Here is a 20000-nt window from a genome sequence, read left to right as displayed (position 1 = left end):
TAATGTTTTCTATTGGTAAGAGAACTCCTAAGTTTCTGCAAAGTTGAAAGGCAAAATTTAACATCTAATGCACTTAAAACAATGTATGCACTACAGCAAGTGATGCCACACAGATACCTGGTACTCTTCTTATTGCAGTCAGCAGCCCAAGACTGGAGTGGATGTCAGTGATCTGAAGCAAAGGTTTCTGGAGGTGTCTGCAGGGTAGAAGCTGATACCAGCTGGTGCAGTTTGCAGCCTCAGGTAAAAGCAGGCCCATGTTCCTGCAGCATTGCCCTCTGAGTCTAACTACAGTTAGACAAGTCTTAAATAGTGACAGCAATATCTTTATGCTGTTATGCAATTAAAGATGGAATGAAAACGTAAATGCCTTGTTTTTATTTAAGCAGTCCTTTGACATGCGTTATTTTCAAAACTGGAACTATCTACAGAGAACAGTTTAAGCATTTCCAATTCCAGAGGATGCATAGTGCCTGTAACAATTAAGGAATGTAGTGGAGCACCCAATTCCACAGTGGACATCTGCTGTAGAGTGCCTGAAGCAATCTTCTCATCTAGAGCACCAACACGAGCAAGGCCAACACAAATTGTGTTTTCAGTAATTTCTGTAAGAAAGAAGATGAAATGTTCCATTTATTGACTAATGGTCCTATCATAAGGGAAAAAATACTCAAAATGCTTAAACCTTAACACTGCATTCTTAAACCTCCAATTATAAAAATATTGGAGTGGCCTAGAAAGAAACTTGCTATTCAAAGAAAATAAAACTTAAGGATGTTGATAAGGAAGAATTCATTCAGGAATTGTGTTCACTTTGAGGAACGTGCTGCTTCTGATTCATTCTATGTAAAGGATAAAATTAAGGGATTTTCATTTTAACAGTACTGAAGGAATAAACTTTTTAAATGAGGAGTAGACCTAGACGAACTTGTTAGAAAAAATTCTGTGACACAATTGCATCATCTTTATGAGCTGCTGTGCTTTTACCCTTGGTCTCAATAAACATTTCACAGTTTGCTCCTGACCAGTGTTAAGAATTCAAGGTGAAAATCACAGTTCTGCATCTTTGGGTTAACCTAGATTCCTGCTGGTGTTCACACAGAGGAGAGTGTGACCAGTCTAAGTAAAACAGAGCTGAGATTTTTTTAAAGCTTGACTGATCTAAAATGCTCAGAATCCTTTTGCCTCCTGCAACTCTAATGGCTCAAAGAGCTCACAGTTCCACATGGATAGAAACAGTGCAGGGTTTCCAGACTGAGGCTTTGACTGTAGCTTCAGGAGCCACCAGTGCAGCTTCATTGCTGCTCACTGAACTGTGCTGGGCTAAATCCATCTCGTGACTGGGATTTAGGGCAGCCCAAATCCACTGCAGAGCAGAATTCTGGGAGTCAGGGGAGGGGAGTAGAGTTCAGAGGCTCATCAAGACATGTGACTGGAGAGGGGTGGTAGCAGACAGAAGCAGTCCAATCATACCTGGTTTTTCTCCTTGGAGCCTTCTGTTTTGAATAATGGCAAGAAGCTGTTCTGCAGCTTGATTCACACTCATGTAACGTGGTGGCTCATAAATCTTTCTTCCTCTGCAGGGAAGGAAAAGCAGAGAAATTTTACATATAACCCATTTTGTTATCCCCAGCAATCTTACAGCTTATTTCAAGAGACCTCTAGACCAGCAGGTTGAATTTAAACAGGCCCAGGCTCTCAGGCTGGGTCTTTTAGACAAGAGTGGAATTTTTAAAGAATACAGAAATCTGTTGTGCTCTCACCACCCCTGTGAAACAGCTGGGCTCCAGCTGCCAGATCATTTAGATCCTAAAAGCAAATTCAACTGCTAGAAGCAAGATGCTGGTTTTGCAGCTACTCTTGAAGGATGCATTAGACTTAAATCCAAGGGCATACAACTGTTTTTCTGTTAAATGCCCTGTAGACAGATGATTACAGACTAGAAATATATTCTTAAATGAAATGCTGCTTTCTTTGCCAACTGTGGATTCAGTCAAACAGATTTTATTTTGAAACTCCAGAATAAACAAACCTCAATGATACTGTGAGACTTCACAAATGTTAATTTAGACCAGTTACAGCATGTGTACAGAGGATCCATTTATATTCACCACTGTGAAAACATACAGATTGCAGAGATGAGTAAGATGTGGCAAAAACTTTTTGAACACAGTTAAATGAGCTTAAGAGCATTTTCTGTATATTGCTTATTTAACTCTTTAAGAAGGGTGTTATGTATTCTGCACTTTGCACTGTGTATAAAGAATAAAATTAGAACACTGTTTCAGATATTAATCTGTTTCAGGAGATGGCAGAACAGTAGAGAAATAACACTTCATGCACCAAGAGGAAAGCCTATCTGTGTCTGACTTAGTGCTTCTCACAGGAACAGTTACAAAAAAGATCATGTTCTGCTGCAATTCCATTCACTTACTGTAAATAAAGCCAGGCCCTATTGCAAGGAACAAAAGAGTTTCACTCCTGGTAAGAAACAAAGGACAGTGGCCACCAAGAAGCACAAGAGAAGAAGGCAGGTAAGTTCAGTATTAGATTATGGGCACAGAACCTTTGTTCCTTGTACAAAAAAAACCTTTGTAGGGGCACTGTATGTTTCTATGGATTTTCAAAATGGTGACTCACTTCATGAGATTCTCCAGAGACTGCTCCTTCACTTTAATATCTGTAGAACAAAACACATTAAAACATAGCTTTTCTACAAGCTTCCCACTTAGTCTTCTATGTAGGTGAAGCTTTAACAATGTTTTAGCTATTATTAATATTGTAATATTATTATATTTAGCTATTAGAATATTGATCACACTGTACTGCTTCATCTGTTAGTTAAGCTCAAAGCCTGTGACTTTATGCATGTGATTTTACCCAATAGGGCAAATTTCACAGATTTCAGAGCAACACAGCCAAATAAAAATCCTGGTAAATATACAAATAGGCATATTTACCATAAGATAGTTAAATACTAGCACATTTGAGCACACCATTGGGACTACTCTTAAATTGTGAGCACTTTATGTCACAGAATGTAAAGCAGTCTGACTGCTCATCACTGCCATGCAGGAACCTGACTTTCATTAGCACTTCCTTCCTGTCCCAATCAAAATTTAGAACAAGATTCTCTTATGGGAAAATAAAAGGATTTGGGCAAAACTGAAATAGAGAAGGGGTCAGGTAGGTAAGACTGCTGCCAGTTTTATGAAACAGATTGACCATAATCTTTCCAAGAGGAATCCAAGTGTTACCTGTACTCAAACACCCTTCTCCCCCCCCCCCCCCGCCCACAGAAAGCTGGATACACTTTTAACCTCAAATAAGTATTCCTTGTTACATAATCAACTTCTAAACCAAAGTGACCCAGATGAAAGGGGTTAAAATGCAAAACCCCAAGATTGTAAGTGCCCAGTTTACCACATTGCTTCTACGTCCATGAAGTCACTTTCAGTTCAGAAGTTTATCAGCACTAACCTTTTTAATGCCACATTTGCTTATCTGGTGATCTAGTCAGTTGGGTAAACACTCAATACACAAACTAAAAGGCAGGAGAGTGGCTGCTGCTCACCAAGTAAGCACAGGGTGTGCATTCCATTCCGCCTGTTCTTCTCAATCTTGTCAAAGAAGCTCTCTGGTTTCCATGTATCTGTCCAGAACACTATGGAAACAGTTTCTCCAAAATTGTACAACTGTAAAACAGAGCAAATGCAGTAACACACATGAGCGATAAGAAAAAATAAGAGCATTCAATAATGTTAAAGGCCAAGTAATGAACTACCTGTGAATTTTTTGCTCTATTCACCTTTCCAATGCATAATTAGTAACTTTCTACTTTCTATTGTCACTCAACTCTGAAGTCCTTTTAAAGGCAAAAGCTTTGTAAGATTAGCACCAAAATCATTATTTGTTACTTCTTACTTTGGCTAAGGGTTTTTTATTTCTTACTTTGGTTAAGGTTAGGCAGCTTGGAATAATGCTATAATGTAATGTTTTGATTCTATTGATTTAAATGGCATTTTGCTGCAGATGGAAGCTCTAGCAGGCAAAAGAAGTTACAGTCTAAGGAGATAGTGGATATGAAGATCTGAAGACAGATTGTGCACGAAGCAGAGAGGTACAACATTGTTTATGCACATATGGAAAGAATATTGCTGGCAGATCCTATGTCAAGTATACTCACTGATTCTATTCTCAGCCTTAACACATTTATTACTGGAAGTAAGTCCCTCATCTTGCTGAAGACATTTGAAGCCACAGGCTTGCCAATTATCTCTGGTGATGCAAAAAGGAAAGTCACATGTAACTTTAGGCAGCATCTGGCTTGGAAGTAGGTTTTGCCCTGAAGTAGGGGAATACCAAGCATCAGTTTTGGTCTATTTAGCTCTGGACTGGGGCCACCCCAGATGGATTTTAAAGCTTGCCAATATTCTGTCTGCTCAAGCCCACCAGAGAAACAACAGCTACATGAACTACCCTTCTCACTTTCTCTGTACTCCTGGAAGGAAAAGCTGCTTTTCCAAGCCCATGAAAGGAGACAAAGGCACTGTGTGTGCTTTGGCAGAGGACCCTGTATAGAAGCAGCTCTGGCAGCCCTGTGCCATGTGGGGATTCCCCTATACATACTTCTGTTGCTGTGGCATTAGCCTGTGGCTTTAACTCCTTTGTGCTGGTAGAGCAGAACTTGAATCACAGCAGAAACATGTTTATTTTCAAAAGCTCAAATTTTAACCATTCATGCTGATAAAATTTATTCAAAGATTCCTGGAAGATAACTGAAAACATTTCCTCTTTTAAGTATTTCATTCTAGCACAAGCACAAGAACATACTGGGTACATTTCACAACCTAAAGGTTCTTCCAGTAAATACAGGTTTAACCAAATAAGTTGCTCCTGATGTAACCTTCCTGATATTAGCTATTTCAAGGCTGTGTTCTAGAAAATAAAAAGAAAAATCAAAGTATGCTTTGCCTATTTTTCATGTGGCTGCCTAGAACTCATTCCCATTTTGTACCAAATCTGCATAAAAACTATTAGAAAAGAAGTTTCTCCTTCTCCATGTCACTGTTAGAGCATCTGGGAGCAAGATACCTTTAATCTCCCTGGTAGCATTCCTGCAAACTTCCAGAAGTGCTGCAATGTCTGATACCAACCTAAGAGCTCCCCATCAGCACCTGAAACCACTGCAGCCACTTCTCCAAAGCAGCAGTCCTTGTTCAGGACAGAAAGGGGCCTCAATTAACCTTAAATCTTTCTTACCTTGGCCCTTTGGCATTTTGATAAACCAAGGAAAAAATCTTCCACTGCTGCCCTTTAGGAAATGAAAGGATATGCAGAAATGGGAAAAATGTTAATATCTGTGAGGTATTTTGTTGGGAACCAGAACTCCTAAACCACTCTGCCACATGTTAAGAATGAGCTGGACTTTCAACTTTATACCATACATTGCTAATTCTGATTGTTATCATTCTCTTTTCCATTACTCATTACAAAGATCCTCTTTGCCAACAAGAAGTTAAGCAAGTTATCCTTTTCCCTGCCAATCATTCACTAATCTGTCCTTTGTTTACAGGGTTTTGCATTAATTAATACTGAAGCCTGGATGTCAAAAAGGAGTAAAATATTTTTGCCAGAAGCTGCCTGTCTATTCTGTATAAATACCTTCAGAACACCTTCATGAAGAATTGATACTACAGACAACTGTACTTAGTCTCAAAAAATACACCTGTTTTCTCAGCACCTGGAAAGCACAGAAGTAGTTTCTACACCAATAAGATAGAGTAGGAGACATATTTTATTGACCTCCTGGAAATGCTTTTGCAGTTTATGCCCCTCTACTAACTAAACTTGTGAAGAACAGATATCCTAGGATTAATGTGCACAGATTCTTACTTTAAATTACAGAGGGAGGAATACTACTTTGGAAAGTCCCTGGTACACCATCAATCTGAATGCTGAGGAACTGAAGTAGTAAGTGGGATACCTTTATTGTGCTTGAATACTTATAACCAATTACCTTACAAACACTTCTACAGACACAAACCAATATTTTTTTCTCATCCAGTATTTGATCTCTGCAGATGTGTGACATTTAAGAAAACATAGGAACTGCTCTTCACCAGGGCAAGCCTGCATTAAGAAGGACACAACTGTATCAGAACTTACACTTTAAATGCACTCCCTCCTCATGCAGAATTCAATTTGTTCCTAATATAATTTCCTCTGCTGTGCTCTAATTTCCACCTTTTGAACTTGGGGATGAATTATCAGACTTTCAAGAAAAGCCTTCCAGCAGACAGAGCTGTAAATTCCAAAAATGGCACTACTATCCTAAGGATTCAGGAGTTACACAAGACAGCAGGTCCACTAAAGACAAAACCAACTGAAATTAAAATGCATTCTTTCCACCAACCAAAAAAGGCTGCAGAGGGTCCCAAAATTCCAGGAATCATGCTTCTCACTGAAATAGAGCTGTCTGACATGTTTGCTAACCAAGGAGTGTTACAACACAACTAAGGAATACTGCCATGCTTTGAGACTGTTCAGGAGTTCAGTAAGATGACGAGCTGTGTGTATTTGCAGAGACCAAGGATTGGCTGTACAGTGGCTGGCACAGCTCTAAAGAGAGGCAGCAGCAAATGAAATTTTACAGCCAACTTGTGTGTGCTGCACTTCACATGAAGCATGAGGGGTTTAGGAGTGGGCAATGTGTGCTTTGTACAAGCCCCAACATCTCAGGCATCACACTTGCACTGTGAGCAGATTTGTTAATGTGCCTACATTCTGCTCAGGCACAAAAGTGCCAGAATTTCAAAGGGGCACAGTGAAATGGTTGGACAGATATTTCATGTTTTCAGCTTGGAAACCAAAGTTCTTACCTTCTTCTCAATGCTCAAAAACATCACAGAAAAGTTTCAAAAGGTCCTTTTGAAAGACCTCAGTCTTTGGAAATACCCCTTTCTCCGCACCCTCCCCCAAGTAGTGACTGGCTTAAGCAAAACTCTGTGCATCAAATTTTGCAATGCAGTAGCTCAGGTCAGCAAAGGAAGCCAGCACTCCACTGTGAGGCAATGCCCTGCTGCTAGAGTTTTCTCACAAAACACTGCAGAAAGCTCTTCTTCAACTCACAGTTACATCACCTCAGAACAAGATATAAATTCCTATTTTATTTACACACATGATATGAAAGAATGATTGACAACTTTTGGTGCTTGTTTTCTGTTAGTATTTTAATCTTTCTATTAATGCTATTTCGTATTTTACTTCTTGTTTATACAAGCAGAATTGATTGCAAATTGAGAGGCCAGCATGAACTGTGAGAGAAAGTACCATGATCTCACCTTGGAAAATCTTCATGCAAGTGGAATTTCAATGAAACTGCTCAGCCACTTTGTTAAGGACCAGTCTGATATCAAATACCTGAACCTGTCCTGATCAATTGTCCTCACTTGAAATCATGGTGTGGTCAAGCACCACAAAAATTTAGGGCATAAAAGACAGAACAAGCTGACACTAAATAGGGAAATTAAAAAAGGAAGATCCACCATCCCCTCTAGAAAGCACTAAAGCAAGCAGGATAGAAGATGCAAAATAATAGTAAAGGTCAGTTGGCCAACAGCTGCAGAGAAACCAAGAAGTAAACATTTCAAAACACAGACATCTATTTTTACAGCATCTTTCCCAGAATTATTGCTGTATCAGCTTCAATGGTGACACAGCAATTTTTCACTTATGAACCTATCTCCTTTCCTAACATTTCAAACAGCTTCAGAACTAGTCACAGGTCTGGTTCTTCCCAAAACAAGGAGTTATTACATTCTTCAGACCTGCCACCATACACAACCAAATACCTGAGACCTCCTAGGTCTGAAACGCTACAGAGCCATGTTCTGGTCCCAGGTCACACTGCAGATAGTTCTCACAGCATAGGAATTATGTGAATGATGGAAATTCAGACTCTTCTCAGCCTAATCACAACCCACTGGTAGGAACTAAGAGGCTTTTTCTCCTAAGACTATTCCTCTTGGAATAGTGGATTTAGAGACTGCAGAGCACCTTGCATTATCCCAGGTTACTTCCTGATAGATCCCAATGAGCATACCCAGAAAAGCTAAGATACATTTTCTTTTTCTTTGTCATAGGGGTTCTGACATGATGCTAGGCAATGTTCATCCTCAGAGATAAGGAACCTGTGTCAGGTTTTTCCCTTTATTCTCCCTAACCTGTTACAACCCTCCAGACCACATACATCAAATTAAAGGGCTCCTGCTGCTCTTTGTATTATATATTGTTGCTTGATAGCAGTTTAAGAAGTTGTGTGATTGTCAACAAAGAGCTAGTAGAATCACTCAATCTTTGTTTTTTCTTGGAATTGCTCATATGAAACAACCACAAGCCTAGCTCTATCCCTTTACACTACCTTATTTAGTATCACAGACCTTTAGCGACTTCAAATGCCTCTCATGAGACCCTTCACATGAAACTGAAAAGTTTTACCATTCACCTAGATGGGGCTTTGACTCCTTTTTGTACTGCAAGCTGAGAGATTGCCCTAGCTGTCCCAAAAACTTCCAGTTCCCTTAGTACATGCCAGAGAGAAAGGAATTGGGAAGAAAACACATTTGGCTGAGCGAAACCCACTCCATATAATTGCAGTCTTCAGAAGGCAGCTGAGACAAATCACATAAAATCTGTTGAAGGGACAAGCACATTTTGCTTTGGCTGCCTCTTGGATCTGCTTAGGAAATAGCCACTCCATAAGAAGAACAAAATTCAGCTATCAAAATACTGAGAAAGCAAACTTGCATAGGAGAGGATTTGCCCCTCAAGGTAATGCCACCTTATCTTTAAAAACCTTCTAAGATTCTTTCTGTCAAAAGCAATATTTCCTTCCTGCCCTGAAGGTGACTTGGGTTACTAATATGAAATGAAGATATCTAAAAGAAAAAAAAAAACAAAACCCAAACCTGATTAAATAGATGTTTCTGGGTCATGTTTGCTGGTGACAAAAAGCACTAAGTTGGACAGCAATTGTGAGTAATGAAATAGTGTGACTAGCACTGATTTAACCTTTAATTGGCTTGAGAAATAAATGCCAACTTCTTAAAGGCTCAGAAACTGTTAGTAACTGAAAAAACAGAAATAGAAAACAGTTTAACAGTCAGTAATTTTGTGTACAGTCCCTCCTATTAGAGCAGAGTGTTTTTGAAGATTAGGGCACACAGAGAGGGTGGGACTCAGAGGCTCCACTCCTGCAGCTACTACAGGGTTTCTATTTGACTATAAGCACAGTAATTAACAATAGCATCCTACAGCTTCTTCATCTTTAAGTAGTATTTTTCAACTTGACACTGGAAATGTACTCACCTGTTCAGCAAAACCTCAAAAATAACACAGTAAGCATTGCTTTTGTATTTAAGTGACCAGCTGCTAGCAAAAAGCCTATTTTCTATTTTATAAGTGTAATTTTCTTACAACAATTAAGAGGACTGCAAACATAAAACCCAAGATGCGTCACTGAAAGAAACAAGGGCACATGCAGATGTTTGTTCTAAAGCTATTCAGCTGGAAAGTGGGTACATCTCAAAAGAAAGGCAGCTCTTCGCTGTTACATGTTTTTTTCCTAGCTACCCAACCAAATGCTTTCAAAATGAGCAGCACCATTCAGAAATGAGTGTCTCATTTTAGCCTTTTATCTCATCCTGTGACTTGCCTCCAGCTTTGCCCTTCAGTTCTCAGTCCTCTTTCTTTATGTCAGTGCCATGATCTCAAGCCATTTCAAGTTGCATCATTCCTTCACACGCACCACAGGTCAGCGTGATGCAGAATCTTCCAGATGTGTTTGACCAACAGCAGTTCTACCTCAAGGACACATTAGCAGCACTGGGTCAGAGATAATTCTGTCCTGAGAGCACCAGTCTGGCCAGTGACTTTCCCAAACCAACCCAGATGTCATGCATATTAGAAATGAAGGAGAAATACGCAAATTAGAGATCCTCATTTTCCTGCCTCTTTATTCTAGGGCTAAAAGCCTTAGCAATCAGTCCTATTCTGAAAAACTGAGAGTGGGCACAGGTACAGCCTGTGCTTCCCTGGCAGTGTCTGCAGATACCAAAGTGCCTGCTGTCCTCACTGGTGCTTGCTCCCCACCACAACAGGAGTCAGAGTGACAAACACACCCACATGGCAGACTCCAGACAAGGGAGGTGAACCTGCAGAGAACATGCTAAGAGGCACTGACATAGGAGCACATTTCTTGGCTTCTCTCCCATAACTGTAGTCTTTGGTTTTTAAGGGAAAACAGCTTCTTCAGCCTTGGAAAGAAAAGTCACAGTGAAGCACAGCAAAATCAGTGTAAAAGAGAGAGGCACAGCAAATCACAGTGCCTTATGCACAGTCAAGACTACCACTTTGCTAAGTTATATTATCCCAGCACAGTTTATCAGACTGTGAGAGCTTCCAAGAAGTTTAATTTTCAAAATTAAAACCCCACTCCTTTTTTTCAGTATTCCAAAACAGTTTCACTAATTCTGTTAAATGATGAGATAGAAAAAGAGTATTTGAAAATAGATATGCAGCCCTCTTAATTATTTGGCAAGAACTACAGCTATGGAATGAAGGTAACAAACCATCACTGATACTGTACCAACTTCACTAAATCACTGTACAGGAAAATTGCACAGTACCAGAATGTTGTTGGCTGCACAGAAACATTGCTCTGATGACCAAAGATGTTCTTTTGTGACCAGACTGTGCTGTGGCTGCATTTCACTGACAGCCTAATCAGCAGTTACAGCTCGCTACGCACATGGCTCTCTGAACGGCGTATAAAGGTGTTTCCTGTTTTTCTCTACTAAGAAAGAGAGAGGGCTTGTATCACAATCAGATTAAAACAAGAAAAACAGCAAAGCCTTTTCTGTGGTGAAGCAAAAGAAGAATCCCTCCCATTGACAGGAACTTTACAATTGGAGACACAATAACTCCAAAATTAAATTGATGGCATGAGACAGACATGGAACGTGAAGGCTTTTGAAAGAAATTATAAACTTCCAACACAACTCTAGTTAATCAAAGGCTGCTTTTTTGTAAGATACACCTCACTTGCTGTTTATGCCAGTAAGGAGCAATCAAGACTTAAACGTACAACTGGTTATATTCAGCCTGGTAATGCTATCGCTATTTCCTAAAATGCCTTATATGACAACAGGAGTGTGGACTTAGGAGAAGGCAACCCCTCCCAAGGCAGAATGGAAAAGGGGACTAATGCCAGAGTGAATAACATCACATCCTTTATGGTCTGCTCCCTTCAGCAAGGGATAAGGGAATAGCAATCTAATCTCCAAAACTCTGCATATGTGAATAATCTTATGGACTGCTTATAGTCTACTCACATTAGGTTTCTGGCCCTTTTTTTCAATTAACCTAAAAGCTACATACTGCTCCTTCCTATGCCTGGCTGAACTGTGGGGGAAGCAAACTTTCAGAAAACTTAAAAATCTCTTTGGGCCTTGCATCTTCCTTCCTAATGAATTTAAGAGAACAGTAAAAAAGACAGCAAATAGTAGAAACTACTTGTCAACAACCTGACAGCAGCAGCAAATTTTACATCACCATCAAGCCAAAAGGGGAAGGGAAGCCGCAACTCTTGTTTTACCCACCCTGGTAAGTGCAGTCATGCGACAGCTGCTTTTTGTCTGCTGGGTACATTTTAGACGGCAAGAAGCCCATTTCCTTTCTAAAAGATCATTTTGCCCAAGTCTTGCAGCAATAGGCAAGCATCACTAAGAAGGTGCTCACAAGAGAATTATAAAGAGTGTGAATGCTATGCAGCATTCCCTTTAGCATTAGCTAACGGGACAGGTGTCACTGCATTGGTTTTGAGCCAGGTCAGACAGGGTGCTCAGATTTCTAATCAAAACCAAAGATAATACCCAAACTCATTGACACAGATTTTCTGCTGTTGGCCAGCATTACTATTTGAATGGAGTTAGGAGTATTGGAGTAATTTGAATGTACCAAAGTGTTTGCTGAAATTAAAATAAATTGTGTTCTTTTTTGTACTGCTAGGAAGGAATTCCTCCTTCAGTAATGGAAAGTTATTGTTCAAACCCCCAACTTGTCTGTAGTACACTTACACTCCTGTGCTTGCTTTTGGCTTTTGTAAAGTGGGAACTTGGTTTTGGGTCCCGTACACAGGGAACCATTCTGAACCTTGAGAGGGCAGGTTCTATGTTAAAAGTGATGAATGAAAACAAGAGAGGGAAGCTTCATCTAATTTTTATGTGATTAGTTATTATTTATACACTACCAAAATATCTTTCATGAAGTAAAAGTAATAATGGACCTATATATGTGTAAAAGGAAGTATTTTCTTGGGGAACACTAGACCTTTTCTACTTTAGCCACTCAAGATGCACAACAACTGTCATTTGTTTTACTAGTCCTTGGCTAAGCAAATCCCTCCCCCCTCATCAGATTGGCAGAAAGTAGAGACAGATCAAATTTTTTAAGAGAAAGAGTGCATGATATTCAAGACTTTGGAATTATGATCTGAGTTGGACATATATGCAGGCTTGCACATGTATTTCTTATATGACAAGATCAGCATAGTTGTCTACAGGATAACAACCTTATTTAAGAATAAACTTATCAGGTATTACCTGATTTTACCATCAGTAGTAAAAGGAAGCCAACATGAACAAAGCTTCATCTGTAAAATTACTTTAAATACCAAAGGTTCCTGGGGCAGAAGGAAGTTAGAAAGCAGAAAAGAATAAATATGTTACTATTCATTTTCATATGAGTTCATCAGAAAGGGCTTTTGCTGACATGTGGCATGCTAAAAGGAAGTGCTAAAAAATTCTAAGATTATGTGTACAGTTGTCACAGATCTTCAAAGTTGGGATTGCAACATGCACTGCCACAGCAGTAGAAGAGCTCACCAATTCTCAGCTTAGCAGTTGTGAAACAACATGTATGCATACACAAAAATATTACCTGTAAACCACAGCAGCCCACTGCATTCATTATTGAAGCATTGTGAATGACCTTGTAAGGAATCCCCAATTTTACTGCACGTAGCACTAAATCACTGTGTGTTGTGGCCCTGTGGTAAGAAAAGGAAGGAATTAAAAACTGAAAACATGGTGTTACCGAGTGTTACTATCACTATAGTTTGTTTTGGAATAAAATTAAATCCTTCACAACAAGAACAATACAGAGGTGGGAAAATGGCAACAATATCCCAGTGGTTACAGGAAAATAAAAACTCCAGTAAGGCTTCCATGTCATCTTCCCCAACTGAAACGCCAGGCATCCTCAGTATGGTACAGCCCTCTGCAGCTTTCTGGCATCATTAGAACTGTAACACTGCGACAATGTCACTTTATAAAATAGCCTTGGCAAGTACTTGAAAAGGGAAGTTCCATGTATCCTTTGTCTTCTGCAGGTGTCTGTTAAACATGCATTGAACTGTAAAGGTCAACTCTGTTTGGCACAAACGTCCACAAAACTCCAGGATTTCATTACTGGCTGCACAGCCAGGCCCTCTCCCATCTGCACCAGCGTGTGCCAGGAAAGCCCCATGCTCACACAAGAACTCTGAACAGACAGAGGTGAACTGCATGTTTACTTAGAAAAAACATCCTTAGACTGAATCAATTTTTCTAACAGTTAATCCAGATTACTCAAATTAACAATGCCTAAATCTGAGTGATAAAGCTTATTCTGAAAGAGTTAAGAATATTTTAGTTTCAAACAGAGTTAAATTCAGCTCCAGGTCTAAGGCTCAATATACACATTGCAGTGATTGACTGCTGCAAGAATCAATGAGTTTGCAGTTAAGCAGTTGAGATTAGAGCCTTTTTAAAATGGTCAGTACATACAGATTAAGCAAATCTTTGAACTACAACAATGTTTACATATGTATTTTGCTTGTACATATGCTTATATGGATGTGAAAACTAAAAATGCACCTACCCCTTGCCTAAATTTGTCAGACCTGATCAATGACCTTAGACATCTCATTCCCAAGATGAGACCACACACTTCTGTGTAGCCATTCCAAAGAAGGAATGAAAGAAATAACATATGGCCATCAAAACAATAACCTAGGAAAATTGCTTTCACCCTGGCCTTGTTCAGTTACCCTAACAGAATTCCCCTGGTTCTAGCCTGATAATTTCAGTGCTGTGTGTCTGACCAGCACCCAGTCAGCAGATCAGGTGCTTCAGTCTGGAACACAAATGTGGCAGCAGCTGGCAAAGCTGTAAAGATCAATATTTTTAAAAAGAAATCATTTTCAGCAGAAGAAAAAAAATGAGGAATGTGAATTTGGGAAATCTGACACCCTTATACAAACAGGCTCCCAGACCTAGGAGAAGGCAGCAAAGTGATCTGAACCAATATTTAGTTACTATACAAACACTGCTCCTCACTTCCAGAAGCAAAGGTAATTTAAGAATGTCTACTCTAAGAGAAGAGGAGACTGGTTTCACAGCCTTGTGTTATTCCCTGCACATACAAAGGACAAGGAGCACTGGAGGATTTTGTGGTTATGCTAATACTGACCAAGGCATCAGCTGGCTTTATTCACTGAAATTTGCTCCAGACAGTATTTTTTTATCCCAACAGATCTGTCTATAATGACTGTAGCTAAAGGCAGAAGTGCCCTTATGGGCACTCAGCTAATACCAGGAAAAGTTTCATGGAGTCATCTCTCTACAGGCAAAACTTCAGCAGTATTTTCTGTCACTGACACAGAGGTTAAGTTTTATGGGTAGTAATAATATGGATGTTAACACCAGCCTGGAGTGGTGGATTTTCCATTGTGCTACTAAGAGCTAAGAACATAAACACTTAGAGAGAAGCAAGTCATTCAAAAAAAGGGTGGTTTTTAACAATAACATAGTATGGTAACCAGAACTGAAGTATTTTGACATTGAAACTTATGATAACTGAGGCAGATCAGAATACTGCTTACAAGTAGCAGCTACATTTCAATCCATGTAGCTTGTTTTTTTATCTTGTGTATTTGTACCAGTCACTGGCTCAGAGCACAAGGGTACAGGTAACACGGGTCTACACTCTGCACAAATCAAGTTTGAATGTAAACATGGACTGCAAGTGTAATCAATATTTCTGAAATACAGAGTCATCTGCCCACAATTAGTTTAATATAATATTCTCTTGCCAATTGCCTTCAACCTGTATTTACATAAATTATCAGCTTTTGACAAATGTGTGCATTGCTCCTTTTTCCATAAACTCCATTTTTTCCATCACAAATAAGGTTCTCAGATTTCATTTTTCTTGTGCCCCTTAACATTGTGGTATAAATCTTGCATCACCAGCTGGAGATGAAAAGCTCTTCTGCATGGCTTGACATTATAGATTGATGATGCCTGACCAAAGAGACAGAAGGAGATCCTTCTGGTCATAGAAAAAGCCTATACTTTGCAGCAGGAATAGAAGTGGAAACAAAAGGCCTAATAAACCAACAGGAGAACACATTTATAATGACATACGTGATTTTAAGAACTAGCATATATTAAAGCAGATTAATCTATATTGATTCTAAAATAATACAAAAGTTGCAGTTTATAAATGCAAACAGCAACTAAAAGAATATTTCCCCAAAACAGCACATTTCTTATTTATTTGATAACACAGAATTTCTTCTGTTAGCAGACAAATCATGAGGCAAAGCATTTGTTATAAAAGGTAGCACAGAGAATAAAATGATAATGAATGACATTATAAGTATCTGCTGAAGGAAAGATTCATACATTCTGGAGGATCCACATTCCAATCTATAATGGACACCTGGGCAAGGAAACTCCAAAGCAAGACAAAGTGTAGACAACTGTATGTATATTTTTAATACAGTAAGGACTATACAGACATAAAAAGTGTTTCTGGTCTGAAAATCAGTTCCCTCAAAAATAACAACAGTTACAGAGTTGGATTCTTCCTACTGAAAAAAAAAGAGTGATGAAGCTATAATTAAAATGTTTCACTGTCTTACCCAAAAGGATCACCAACCACAAGAAATGCGACATCACAAACATCAGCTTCTTTTAAAAGGCTATCTGCTTCTTGTTCCACCATTTCTCGGTCAGCCAAAATCAATTCTTTTCCATAAAACTCTTCCTAGAAATTGAAATTAATAATAAACATCAAAATAAGACACTTAGGAACGTTTCTGTATGTCTCTGGGTGCTCACTCAGGAACACAGCCAAAGGACACTGGAATAAGTAACTTTGTTATTCTCCCCAGCAGCCTGCCCCACTGTCTTGGAAAACCTCACCTCTGCTTGCAAGAACACCTGAGCTTTGCATAGAGCAGCTCCTGAGCTGACAAAAATCAGTGAATGTGAACTTTACCCTGACACTGACTTGGCGTTCCGTGCTTTCTGTGTCAGTTGAGCAGCTGCACCTGAAGCAGCTCAGACCCACCTGCACTGAGGGTACCTGGGTGCACTCCAGGCAGAGTTAATTTAAGTTGCTGCTGTGAGGCACCCCCTCTCCCTAGCTCTTGGGCTACTTACAATACTGGCACCCAACCAGGCACAAACACCACACTAGCTACACCACAACCTGTTCTCTCAGATTTTTCCTTAGTACGTTTTAGCTAACCACATCTAAGGAATGACTTCATATTCGTCCTTCATCTTGAGTTCTCTTTAAGAAGGGCTTTACCAAGCATACAGGTAAACATGTATTTGATCCTGTCCTTAAGTTGTCTTCAGCAGCTCAGTAATCATTGTGTCTCTTTGTACATTCTAAATGCCTTTATTTCAAGAATCAACTTCATACATGTAAATGAAACTTCAGTTAGTTCTAGAACATGTTTTCTGATCATACTGAAAACATCTGCTATGTTGTATCACCATGCATTTTACATGCTCTTTACATGATTAATTTTTTTTTTCCAGGGCAAAGACCAAGAAAGGTGGTTTTGTTCTAAGTAGTAGTCAGAAAATTCGTGTGGTATTACGAATAATAATAAATGGATAAAACCATTGAATCAGTTATCACCCAGAAAGGTTTTCCTCTGCCTTCTGTGACTTCTTTGCCCACACAGAACAGTGAATTGACAACAGAACTGTAATACCTGTACAGAAGGAGAGTGATGCTTCCGAAAAAAATCCATCCCATAGTGACAGTAAAAGGTATGGGACCTCTGCTACCAGGCTACATGCCCTTCCCTGAGTATGAGTTCCTGCCCATTTTTGAGTATTCCTAACTGTATAAAATCAGGTTATTATTTTCCATGTCAAAAAGACTGCAACCTGTACAGATACAACAGAGAGGGGACCAAATAAATGTGTAAGCAAATCTTGCATCTGTGATTCTGAACCATTGACAGTCACCCTGGAGTAATGCTAAGATCTGCACTGAACCAACTGCAGCAAAGTTTGACACCCCACTGGTTTCCATCAGCCCAGATGCACATCAGGACAAGGGAGCTGACTGCAAAGCAGAGCACCCCACAACAGCACAGATCCCTTCCATGGGCTGCCACTGCACCAGCCTGGCTTGGGCCCAGCACTGTGAGCAAATGCACGCTCCAGAACAGATTGGGTGCAGCCCCAGGAACACACCTTGCAGTCTGCCTTCATCCAAGGGACTCTGTTTGCATGCTTTGAGACTGCTCCACAATGCTAAGCAAAGCATGCTAAGTAGAGAATAAATAAACAGTAAAATGTACACTCACTGGGAGGTCACTGGGTCCAAACAGTTCTTTCACCAAACTCAGGGCCAATTTGGATGGTCAACATCAAACAACTTTTAATATTCATTTTAGGCCATCCCAATAACAAGCAAGTCTTGTCATTTGAATTTTATGACCTGATTTTAATATCATCAGCTGGGAAGTCTCTGCAGGAAAAGATCTGCTCTTTACTTCTTGAGAGTTTTCCTCTAACTTTTCATGTGCTTAGGAGAGAATGACCACCAGATTAGTAAACAGACTATTCAGCATTGTCACTTGTATGTAAACCAGGCTGTATAAACACTTGGTTATTAACTTCTATATTCCCTCTTAGGTGTTTTAGGTAAGACAACATTTTCACTTTGTTTTTATTGATCTTTTTATCTCATCTTTGGCATTTCAAGGTCTGCAAAAGACTTAAAACAGTAAGAAATATATGACAAGAAAACCCAAAATAATCACATCAAAAACTGTCAGCATTTTCCTGTTATTCAGTGCTTGATTTTCAGATGGATAGGAATCCATTATTTTTTCTACTGATAGCAAATGCTCATTTTGAAAAGTAAAAATCTCCAAGTAATCCTTTCCATTTAGCAGTTTTCCAACTATCAAACAACCACAAAGAACATTTTGTTTTGAACAGAATGACTTCAATTTAGACTGCTTCAGTGTACTGAAAAGAAACATAAGCTACAGAGCATATCTTCATACAGCACATAAACCAGAGATGCTCCAAATGCCTACCTTGTACATGGCAACCATGTAATGCTGATTACAAGCTATAGGTCTCAAATGCTCTGTGTATCTGCAGCTCTGCATACAGGTACATTATGGCCATACAGCACCAAGGCCCACACAGCATCAGCTTATTCAGAGGCAAGGTCTCTGGTCTGTGGGCAGCTATGCCATTTTTTGGTATTATTTCTGCATTCAACTTCATCTTTCTATGACCATCTGTGACCTCCTCAGAGTTACAATTTGCACATTTTTACTACTCTTGTCTTCCACGAGGTGAGTTTACTAACAAAAACTTAATCTCCACGTTGTCCAACATCTCTGACTGAGCTGTGCCTGCTCTGGGAATCCCAGCATGGTGAGGCAGCTTGGCCCACGTGGAAATGTGACATAATGAAATTGCTATTCCCAGCAGGCATGCTATAACACCTCAGGCTGATACAGAGGTGCAGGGCTTCAAAACATGTGCTTTTCTGGTATGACTTTTGGATGGGGTTCTTTTGTTGCTGTTTTTAAACAGATTAGACACTTTTTAACCAAGTCCTCCAGTATCGCAGGGTTTGCACATATTGGTAGGCTTTGAGATGAAAACTAGTGCCAACAGTTGTAGGAACATTTTATTTTTGCTGCAGTCTTCTTGCTAATTTCTCCTAGAGAACACGGTATGTGAAGGTCCCGTACATGAATCTCCCGAGAGCGGGCACCGCTCATTTCTCCTCCGGACCCACCAGCCCCAGCACGCCCAGGCCCGCTGGCACCAGAGGCCTCGGGCCCTGTGACCGGACCTACCAGCGCCTCCTTGCCCACGGTGAGCACGGACGTGTAGGCCTCCAGGTACACCCGGCGGCAGCGCCGCACGGCCTCCAGCCCCTTCACCGTGATGTCCTCGGCATCGCCCAGGCCCAGCCCCACCAGGTACAGCATGCTCGGGGAGCGCCCGGCCAACACCCGCCTCACCAGGGAAACCAAGCGGCCTCAGCCGGGGGGCCGCACGCCCCACCGCTCGTCGGGACCGGGGCCCAGGCCTGGGGACAGCCTGGCTCTCGGCTGCTTGTTTCCCGGCTCCCGGCCGCTCGTTTCCCGGCTCCTAGCTCTCCGCTCCCGGGCTCCTCTCGCCCGGCTCCCGGCTGCCCGCGGCGCCGTTGTGGCGCAGAGACCGCCGGGAGTTGTAGTCCCGGGCCGCAGCTGGGCTATGGCAGCGGCGGGCAAGCCCGGTGCGGGCGGTGTCCCCACAGTGCCGGTCGCCAGCGGCCACAGCATCCCGGTGCTGGGGCTCGGTAAGTGGCGGCGGGCCCGCCCAGAGCCCGCCTCCCTGCTAGAGGCGTTGTGAGAGGGCGGGGGTCACCCGGGGGCCCGGCCTGGCCGGCTCGGCAGGTTCGGCGCTGCCCTTGGCCCGCAGCCGGACTCGCCTCAGGGCAGCCCGGACCGGAGCCTCCTGCCGAGCTGCCCTCGCTGAGCCGGGCGGGCCTGGTGGACCTCCAAGAGTCCCGGTGCCCCTCCGAGAATCCCTGTGCTCCTCCGAGAGAGAGCCCCGGTGCCCCTCCGAGAG

At 41.0% G+C, this 20000-nt stretch overlaps 1 protein-coding gene across 1 annotated transcript; it reads right to left on the bottom strand.

The window, feature by feature from the left end:
- Positions 1-355: 355 nt before the first annotated feature.
- Positions 356-19723, bottom strand: DPH5 (diphthamide biosynthesis 5). Its single transcript, XM_063165593.1, is given in 9 exon segments — positions 356-605; positions 1474-1577; positions 2641-2680; positions 3575-3695; positions 13000-13108; positions 16028-16152; positions 19241-19419; positions 19422-19498; positions 19500-19723. Coding segments are annotated over 9 exon segments (1191 nt in total). The 5' UTR covers positions 19712-19723; the 3' UTR covers positions 356-381.
- Between the last annotated feature and the right edge of the window lie 277 nt (positions 19724-20000).

This window comes from Melospiza melodia, chromosome 11 (genome assembly GCF_035770615.1).
Source record: "Melospiza melodia melodia isolate bMelMel2 chromosome 11, bMelMel2.pri, whole genome shotgun sequence".
NCBI classification, from domain to species: Eukaryota; Metazoa; Chordata; class Aves; order Passeriformes; family Passerellidae; genus Melospiza; species Melospiza melodia.
The sequence above is the reverse complement of the archived record's forward strand: the minus strand, read 5'-3'. Positions and strand labels throughout refer to the sequence as shown.